A 9960-nucleotide genomic window follows, 5' to 3' on the forward strand; every position below is an offset into this window, starting at 1 on the left:
GTAAAAAATTGAAAAGGTGGAATGAAGAACAGGTTATCTTATCAGAAGAAACTGATGTGGAATTGACGTAAATTCTAGACGTACTCCTTTTTAGCTTTCCTGTGTCACAATTTAATTACACCTTTTTGTAAATATGATCACACTTGTGTATTTAATGATAATTGAGATTTTCTTGCTGCATGAGGCTAAAGATGGAGAAGACAACAGACTGGAAAGGAGAATTCTGTTTGTCACCAGCAGCAATGAAAAAGCTGCTTTTTTCTTTTAGGAAACAAGGTTGAAGAAATGTGAACATGTGCACATATACTAATCATAAATCTCTAAACAAAATTTAAATCAAATACAGATAATCAAACTACCATTTTAACAGATTAGACAACCACTAATTAACGTTATTAGAAAAAAGCAAACCCACCTTCCCCATGTTGTAGGCCTATAACCTTATTTGTATTCTAAAGTTATGCTGCTTCAATTTTCTAATCCTGCTTCGTTTATCAGCTTCCAGGTACCTCTTCAAATCATCGTTATTTTGTAGATCAAGCTCTCGCAGAGACTGGTTTGTTTTGAGAGCTGCCAAAAAGGCTTCCCAACATGCCTCTGTCAGTCCACATGAATCCAACCTAGATAAAAGTTCATAAGGAAATGGTTGCTGTAAATGAAAACCTCCAAGGTCAAAATCTATTGCAAATAACTCTCAGAAGGACAGTTGTCCTAGATGACTTTGCATTCTTCTAACTGAAATTTTGACTGATTTGCTTCTATTGTAAGGAAGCTTCTCATAAGCTATTGGCCTATTGTTTTTAGTCCACCTTTGCTATCTAAATGTGAGACCCTCCCCCCCCCCAAAAAAATGCAAAGATATCCAAGATGATCGCTCTTCCCACTGTAATGGTTTCCTTGAAAACTTAAAAATCAAGTGTTAAAAACAAATGAACATAAAATGCAATAACAGAATCAGTTAAGGAATAACAATAAAAATACATGTTAAAATCCTTCAAGAAAATGGTTCCGAGTTCTTGAGGGCTTCATATACTTACAATCTGCCCCAGTAATAAAGTAGCAGCCAGTGCAGCTCTCCAAACAGAAATGTAATATGATGACAGGGTGTCAATCTCGTTAGTGCAGAATGCAGTAGTAGTAGTAATTTTATTATTTATACCCTGCCCATCTGGCTGGGTTGCCCCAGCCATCCTGGGAGGTTGCCAACACATATAAAAGCATAATAGCATGATTGCTAACTGCAGTTTGATGAAAAATGTTGATCCAGAAGTACACCAGATTATATCTGCTCGTTTATGGAGAGTGCAGCTTTGTCTAAGGCAATTGGTCTACGTTTTCAGACATTCACCCACAGCCCCTCCATTCAAGCTTGGTTTCTTTTCTCCCATTCAGACCACCACAGTGTCCAGGTATGGCCAGGATCTGCATTGTTCTCCTGATACTATGGACAAATACAGCTGGGTGCTTTAGCATACTGATGGCACCATGCCCCAAATCTCCTAAAATCTGTTGGAAGCAATTCTTATCCAAACTCTGTGTACAGCTGATAATTAGTATCTTATTCCCAATGTACCGTATTTTTCGCCCTATAAGACGCACTTTTTCCCCTCCAAAAATGAAGGGAAAATGTGTGTGCGTCTTATGGGGCGAATGCAGGCTCCTTGGCTTCAGCGATAGCAACGCGAAGCCTCCGAAGCCTGCGCTCCGGAGGCTTTGCATTGCTTCCGCTGAAGCCAGGAGAGTCTGCTCTTTGAGGCTGGCGGTGGGGGAAAGCAGCGGCTCCTCCATCGCCAGCCCCAGAGGATGGGGGGCAGCGGGAAGGCGCGCGACGCCTTCCCGCTACTCTCCGACCCTGCTTTGAGGCTGGCGGTGGGGAAAGCAGCGCTTCCCCCATCGCCTGCCCCAGAGATTGGGGGGCAGCGGGAAGGCGAGCGACGCCTTCCCGCTACTCTCCAATCCGGGTTTGAGGCTGGCGGTGGGGAAAGCAGCGCTTCCCCCATCGCCAGCCCCAGAGATTGGGGGGCAGCGGGAAGGCGAGCGACGCCTTCCCGCTACTCTCCAACCCAGGTTGGAGGCTGGCGGTGGGGAAAGCAGCGCTTCCCCCATCGCCTGCCCCAGAGATTGGGGGGCAGCGGGAAGGCGAGCGACGCCTTCCCGCTACTCTCCAACCCTCCTGTGGGCTTTTGCGGGAGATGGGGGAATTCCCCCACCTCCCGCAAAAGCAGGCAAAAGCCGCACACTCTTTAAAGGGGCTCCGCGGCTTCTGCTGGCTCCCCACCTCGTAGAAAAGCCCGTAGGAGCCGCGCAGCCTTTAAAGAGGGCGCCGCTCTTGGGGGCTTTTCCCCGAGGAGGGAGAAGGGACTGACTGGCCGAGTCCGTCCCTTCTCCCTCCTGTGGGCTTTTGCGGGAGATGGGGGAATTCCCCCACCTCCCGCAAAAGCCGCGCGCTCTTTAAAGGGTCTCCGCGGCTTCTGCTGGCTTTTCTAGGAGGTGGGGGAATTCTTTGAAGAGCACCCTTTGAAGAGCGCACCGCTCTTGGGGGCTTTTCCCCGAGGAGGGAGAAGGGACTGACTGGCTGTTTCAGTCCCTTCTCCCTCCTGGTCGAAAAGCCCGTAGGAGTCGCACACGGCTCCTGTGGGCTTTTGCGGGAGGTGGGGGAATTCCGCCACCTCCCGCAAAAGCAGGGAGAAGGTCTTGGAGTAGCGCACAGGCTGCGTGCAGCCTGTCCGCTGCTCCCAGAGCTGCGGGGGGGAAATCATTTTTTTCCCCTTGATTTCCCCCCCTGAAAACTAGGTACGTCCTATGGGCCGGTGCGTCCAATAGGGCGAAAAATACGGTAGTTATGAACCACTTTGTCAAAGGTTCCCATCACTGTTCAATTTGCTTTTAACATCCCTATGATATTTCAAATACTTTGAAACAAGTACCTTAGCGAAACTATTTTGCAGTTTGGATGTTGAAGGCCTTTGCATAAGAGCTGCACGCCAGCCTCTCCCATTTCTTCATTATGGCCTAGAGACAGCTCTAGCAGGGACTGGTTTTTACAGAGAACGGAAGCAAGATTCACACAGCAAGCAGCAGTGAGATTGCAACCAAGCAAGCTGTTCAAAGAGATGAAAAATCCATTACAAAGTTATTTACATGGAAGTAGCTTTAACAGGCTTTAAGTCCAGCGGCAGAATATTTTTACAATATCTACCTTTGCAGGGTCTATAACTTATTGCAACGAAAATAAAATGAGTCCTGTAGAAGAAAAGTCACTTTATGTACTCATTGAGGACACCCCCCACCCAAGATTTGAAACTTTGCAAACCATTTCCCAATCTGACTAGTTTGGCTGACGTTCCCTATCAGTGGTGGCTTATGATGGAAATGTCTCTGCTTGCAAGATGTGCACCTCTCCCTGGTTTTGCCACAGTCATGATTACGCTAGGCTACGTGATTAAATGGTCCCATGTGACAGAACTACTACTCCTGCACCTTCTCAACTAGCCTGTTAGGAAGAAGAAATGTAGCAGAATCTTGCCCCCAATGTGCTGTCTCTTTGTTATAAAGGAATATGGCATTTATGCCATCTGCAAAGCAAGTCTGCTTAGAAATTTGAGCCTGCTGATGAGGTGTATTGTCTCTGACAGTTAATTATTCATTTTATTTCTATACCACTTTATATTTGAAAGAAAACAATCTGGTTTGCAACACATTAAAACATCAGATAAAGCATTACTGGAGAAAGTCAAATATAAAGTATACATTCAAAGCAACATAATTAACAGGATACTAAAATATTACCTAAAGAAGTCAAAATAAAGCATTACAAAGGTCAACAAAAGGATGCATATTTAACGTAACAAACAACCAACAAAAACTTAAACATTTCAAAAGAAAACATAACTAAAGGAAGTCAAATACAAAATGCACATTTAAAACAGCATAATTAACGAGAATGAAATCTCAAGCATTGAACATACCTGTTGCTGCCAATCCTGCGAGGGCAGGTGGTGGCTGTGGAAGCTCAGGCTTGCTGACTTGGGTCTTCACTAAGAGACAGCCAAGATAGTCTCTATATGGTTCTGCTGTATTATGTCCTAGGAATGCCAAATCAAGTGTCTGGAGGTCCTAGTCTTTGACAAAATCTCAAATGATGTGTGATTTTCTCTATTACAGCTATATTCCAGAGTGAGCAGTACCAAGTGTCCAGTGTAAGAGTTGGGCTGTTTTCCATTGAGTTGCAATTACTATTTCGTGCTGCCATCATATATAAGACCAATTCTTTTGACAATACATTTACAGTGTATCATCAAGAATCTTCAGTAGCATTAATTTCGGGCAACAAACAATAGTTTCTTTAGTAATTTTTGCTATTTTTGGAATCATGTCATAGCTGATCAGTTTATATGCCACAACTGGACCACATAAGCTCTGATATTTGTGCTGGGCATTTAATTTAGTATCCTCAGAATCCATTTTAGTTTTCTCTCAGTAGCCTTGAGTGCATTACTCTTCCTTGCTCGGATCGGCAAGGCAAGACAAATGATTTTTGCTTAATCCCCAAGTGGAATGGAGCAGAAAGAGTGTTGGAAGCAAAGACTACGTAGTTCACTGATAGAGTATATGCACCACAGGAAGTTCATGTTAAAGAAGACGACAAGAGACTGAGTAGGGGCAGTGTGTACTGTGCTTAGAAAAAGCTATATCCAACCAAGCAATTCAGATGGTGCTAAGTTAAAAAAAAAAGCCAGTGGGGGGCTGTGGCCTCCAGAAGCTGTTGGACTACAACTCCCACATCCCTGGGCATTGGCCATGCTAGCCAGTGTTGATGGGAGTTGAAGCCCAACAGTACATGGAGAGCCACAATTTGCCTATGCTTGCAATAAGCCATTGGTCACTTACCTGAGTACCTGCAGTTGGCAGTCTGGATGCATCAACATTTGGCAGAGCTCTATTAGTCCAGCATCCCCTATATTGTTAAAGTCCAAATAAAGCATTCTCAGGTTCTGGTTTTTAGGAACAATAGAGGCTAGTTTCTCACATGACTTGGGGCTGAGGTTACAGCAACGTAATCTGAAAGGTTTAAGTGTTCAAGAGGAATTAATGATGACAATGTATTCCGTAAGTTGACTGTGTTTCAAAAGTAGGTCACATTTTTTAAAAAAAACACAAAGTAGAAGTCCCATTATCTTTGGCATTTTCCTTATCCGTAGTGCTTTGTTTCCTTTGTCCTCAGAAAGTGCATTAGAGATGGGCTGACTAGCACAGTGAACAATATTCTAGATGTGGTTGCTATGCCAAATACTTATATAACAGTATACATATTTACTAATGTGTTTTAATTTATTTCTTATTCCAGCCACTGAGTTTGCCATCACATTGACTATCCACTTACCCTCCAGTGACTCAGAAATATAGTTCAGTGGCATGGAGATTTGCAGTGTCAGGACTCGGGGCAGAGCATCACAGACTTCAATTATGTCTTCCAACCAGGCTGGGTATCCTTTGGCACAAGGCAGCCATTTTGGATAGCAACCCTGACAAGTGTAACCCAGGTTCTGCCCTTACGATTTTGATAAAAGGCACCTATGAGCACTCACCTCAGTGTCTGCAGTTTGCAGCTGGGATGCTTGAGTGCTTGACAGAGTTTGATAACTCCCACTTCTCCTAGGTCGCTTTGCTGTAAGTTGAATTCTCTGATGTGTTGATTCATGGTGAGGACAGAGGTAAGAATCTCAAAGGAAGCAGCTCTGAGATTACATCGCTTAAAACTGAGGAAGAAATAGGGAGTCAGTCTTCCCTTTCCCAACTCTTTGCAACTTCTTTGGGATAAGCTTTTAGACTGTAGGAGCCAAAGAGAAGAAACACCATGGTGCATCTGCAGCAGCGCAACCAGATGCCTTCATCTGCTGCAACAAAGCACGTCTCTTCTGCATTGGTCTCTATCGCCACAGCAGGCACTGCAACCATCCAACAGCTTGACCTCACCCCCAAAAGTACACTCCTCCATTGTCTCCCGAGACAGATGGGTGCCAACAGGAAGTGAATCATACTAAGGCCCACGCCTATACTTTTGACTTGTAACTAGATTGACATGGATTGGCAGTCCCTGATAACAGACTTCTCCTTTTTAAAATCAGCTTTGGAAATGCAGTCTACTCACTTCAGTAGTGACTTTAACTATTCATGTGATCATCAACAGAATCTCCTTGCACATCAAGGGAAAAGGCCAGGCTGCATAGCCCTATCCATTAGCCAGAGATGGAACAGCGGCAGGGAGCTGGCTTTCCCCCTCCCTCCTCAAAAGACTATTCTACTCCAACTTCCCACTGCCTTCATATACCAGAATGTCACACCTTCCAGTGCTCTAGATTTGACTTGCTGCACATTTGTCCAAAAAGTTGGCTGCTGCTATCTCCAAACAAAAAGTCCTTTACAATGGATGCTACTTTAAATAACCTAAAGCTGCAAACCTAAGAAAAACTATTTATATCCAAGGTAACAGTTGCCTACAGCAACCCTAGACTTCTATATGGTCTCATATATATTATTTTTAAAATTACATTTATTTTCTGCCTTTCTGTCAAGGCACCCTAGGCAGTTTGCAATTTTAAAATACTTAAACAAATGGTGTAAAATAGCATTCACCAGAACATACTGAAAGGCCTTCCTGGGAGTGGGAACCCTAGTAATATAAGCTTCCAGATCCTGAGGAGGCTTCCAGCTGAACAGGCTTAGAATCTCCATACAGTCATGTGGAGAGATGCTGGGGTGGGAGTAGTGTGCACAGCCCTCCCATTCCCTACCCAGTTTGTGCCCTCGGGCATTTAGCTGAGCCCCCGACAGGGATGAGGGCATCTGGGCCCTGGGTGAGATGAACTAAGGCAGAGTTGCACAGGACATGAAAGAACAAAAGTATCATTGCCAGCTACCTACCAGATCTCTCTTACATTGCACCTTGGATCCTTCAGTCCTTCAAATAGGAGAGGCAGGTTTTCATCCACTCTTCCATTAAAATATAAGCTAAACAAAATAGAAAACTGTGTTGGATATGCTATGCAATTGGATCATACAGCTGCAGCAGACAACGTTGCATCATGACCTGTGAAGTTGTAGGGTGTGTTTTACACAACTCCTCCAGGGCACAGAGACAAGATTGTTGATCAAGAGCTATTTTTAGCCCTCAAGGATAAATGTTGACATATGTGCTCAGTCTGGGTGAAATCACTTCTGAAAGAGGTTGGCATAGTCGTAAGCAACAGAAAGGCACATTTTAGAATATGAAAAGTCAAATTCACATTGAGCGAAACTTTCCCTTGATAACCAAAACTAGGACTCTTTCATGAAGTATGCACCAGCAAAGCTGGGTTTGCCACCAAGTATATGCTCAAAAGGGAGAGATGGCCATGAATGAACATGTACAATATAAATGTTTGCAAATACCTGTTTGTTGCATTCAGTTTGAGCTTTAGCAACTAAAATTTTTTGTGCCCTGGCTTAACAAAATGGGCTCTTTGGAAAAATCTGTGCCCTAGATTCACTGCTACCCATGCTCTAGTTCCCTTGAACATACCTACATACAACATAGAATCTTAAATCTGGAACATTATTTGGCTTTCAGAGAATTACACCTTTTCTTAATTGTTTTTTTTTAAACACCTATATATTTAATCATTTTATAGACCACTTGGTATACAAAACAAAACCCAACCAATTGTAAGATACAGAATATAAATAAAATTAAAATACATATTGTCAATAAAAACCCAGAATCAAAATTCTAACACAAAACACTCAGCACAGCAATCTAAAAATGAACACTCAAGAAATTCCTGAAAAAACACATTTGTTTTAGACGCCTCTTAAAAACGCATCTCAGTTGATGCCTCTGAGATTGCACAGGGGAGTATATGCAACTGTGGGAAAAACATGACATGACAACCTGGTCTCAAGTTGTTCAGGGCTATATTTGTTTATAACAGAACCTTGAACATGGCTTAGCACCTAAAAGGAAGCTAGTGCAGCTCCTCTGACACAGGTGTTATGTGTGTATAGATAGATACCCCACTCAGTACCCTAACCACTGCCTTCTGCACTAGTTGCAGCCTTAAAACCAAGCCCAAAGGTACCCCCATATAAAGCACATTATAGTAATCTAACTATGAGGTTGCCATTGCATGGGCCATAGTGGTCATAATATCCCAGGAAAGGGCATAATTAAATGGACCAAAGTTTTGGTTTGCACTTTAGCTAAAAAAAAAACAAAACAACAACAACCCTGAACTGATCTGAACAGTGTCTTCTGATGGGTTCACATACCTTGACAAAAAAAGTAGATATCCAAGATGGAAGGACTGTTCTTTACGACAGTGTCTCAGGCAAAATGAAATAACCAGAGAGTTGAATGCATTCCCTAGGCAGTTATCATACAGCTTAATCTCAGGGATACAATCCATTGCTCTTCCCACAAACTCTTCTTCTTGAATTTCATATAAGCAACAGAATATCTCAGATTGCTTTTGACAGCTCTTTGATGCCACCTCAGCTTCGATCCAGTCCAAAAGCACTTGTTTTGTTTCTGAACAAATTTTGCAACCTAAACTTTTCTCTATGGTTTTCCTACTTTTCTCATTTAAAAGACCAAACAGAAAGCGGACTGTCAACACTAAGTACTCATTTCCACCCTCTCCAAAATCTTTTAGCAACTTTCTCACGTCGTCATAACAGCTATCTGATTTGTCGGCCATTTCTGGTATTTCCTCTAGCACGTAGGACAAGGCTGCAAAAAACTCTTGGAAACTTAAGTGGATGAAGCTGTAGGCAGATTGGCAATCAATATCTTGCTGGAAAAGTTTCTTGTGAAGGAAGAGTGACCGGATGTCAGCCTCATTTAAGCCATGTTTTTGGAGGTCATCATCTTCAAAGAGTATTTTCCTTGTCAAGACTCCTTCTCTGGCTAAGAGACAAAGGTTTTGGAAATGTTTCTGTTTACCTCTTTCCAATGCTGGACTGTGATCTCTGAGTAAGCTAGTTAAATAAAACATGTATACACAAGTAGTTGTTTTTGAAGTCTGCACGAGATCTTCTCCTCTATCCATCTGTTGCTTCAACACAGTGCAGATGATCCAACACACAATGGGGACAAAGCACATGGTGAAGAGCATCTCATTTGCTTTCACAACCCCAAAAGCTTGTACCGCTTGCCTCTCATTCCCAAAATACTTGTGGAAATACTCTTCCCTGTCCTTCTCAGAAAACCCCAGGATCTCTATGTAGCGGGGATACTTCAGACACTTCTGCAGTTGCTCCAGAGCAATTGGCCTTGTAGTGATGATTAAATATGATTTGGGAAGAATGCTTTTCCCGACTAAACTTCTCAGTACAACTTTCACCGGCTTCTTTTGACTAGGATCGAAACACAGATGTTCCCCATCGGATTCTAAGAAAAATTTCAGTTCATCAAGACCATCGATTATGAACAGGAGCCTCTCTGGGTTTGCAAAAATATCTTCCAGGGGAGCATTTCTCTCAGGACAGTTCCAAAAGATTAAATCAATCAGACTCTGCTGTTCAGTCATCAAGTTAATTTCTCTGCAGTTTATGTAGAATGCATAATCAAACTTGCCTTCGTAGAGTTTGCCAACTGCCCAGTCCAACATAATCTTCCTCGCGGTCATTGTTTTTCCAATCCCAGCAGGTCCTTGGAGCACGACAGTTCTAGGGTTCACTCTGTTATCGTCGGGATCAAATAAAGCTGCAATACTACCTGGACTGGCTTGCTTGCCCATCATGTTGGCATGTTTCCTTCCTGTGGACATAATTTCATGCTGTTTCTCTTCCAGCAGGCAATGTTTCTGAATGATCAAGAGTTGGGTGTATCTTCTGTTTAGGTTCACCCATTGACCAAGAAGGGCATTTTTGTCTTGAATTACTTGATATTCTTCCCATACATATTCCCTGTATTTAATCCTG

The 9960-nt window shown here is 43.0% G+C and overlaps 1 protein-coding gene across 4 annotated transcripts; it reads right to left on the reverse strand.

Moving 5' to 3' along the window:
• Positions 1 to 87: 87 nt before the first annotated feature.
• Positions 88 to 9960, reverse strand: NLRP6 (NLR family pyrin domain containing 6). 4 transcript variants are annotated; one of them, XM_083576143.1, is made up of 6 exons: positions 8308 to 9960; positions 6925 to 7011; positions 5589 to 5759; positions 4891 to 5061; positions 2928 to 3101; positions 88 to 620 (listed from the first exon to the last, which is right to left on the reverse strand). In XM_083576143.1, exons 1-6 carry the CDS (start codon positions 9804 to 9806, stop codon positions 434 to 436), a joined length of 2289 nt encoding a protein of 762 aa, XP_083432269.1. In that variant the 5' UTR covers positions 9807 to 9960; the 3' UTR covers positions 88 to 433. The 4 variants fall into 4 exon arrangements, 3 of the variants coding, with proteins under 3 accessions (XP_083432269.1, XP_083432270.1, XP_083432271.1); XR_014539633.1 differs by having other exon boundaries at positions 481 to 620; positions 4891 to 4957; XM_083576144.1 differs by lacking the exon at positions 4891 to 5061.

The sequence above is a fragment of the Podarcis filfolensis genome, assembly GCF_964270895.1.
Source record: "Podarcis filfolensis genome assembly, chromosome: 1".
Classification (NCBI taxonomy): domain Eukaryota; kingdom Metazoa; phylum Chordata; class Lepidosauria; order Squamata; family Lacertidae; genus Podarcis; species Podarcis filfolensis.

What these genes read in the sequence shown, in the direction of transcription:
- NLRP6 (XM_083576143.1), bottom strand. Translation starts at nt 9,806, where the DNA reads ATGTCCACAGGAAGGAAACATGCCAACATGATGGGCAAGCAAGCCAGT. An exon ending in TATCTACTTTTTTTGTCAAG is followed by an intron (nt 7,012 to 8,307) that starts GTATGTGAACCC and finishes TATTTTGTTTAG; the next exon opens with CTTATATTTTAATGGAAGAG. An exon ending in TGCAAAATAGTTTCGCTAAG is followed by an intron (nt 621 to 2,927) that starts GTACTTGTTTCA and finishes ACTTTTATCTAG; the next exon opens with GTTGGATTCATGTGGACTGA.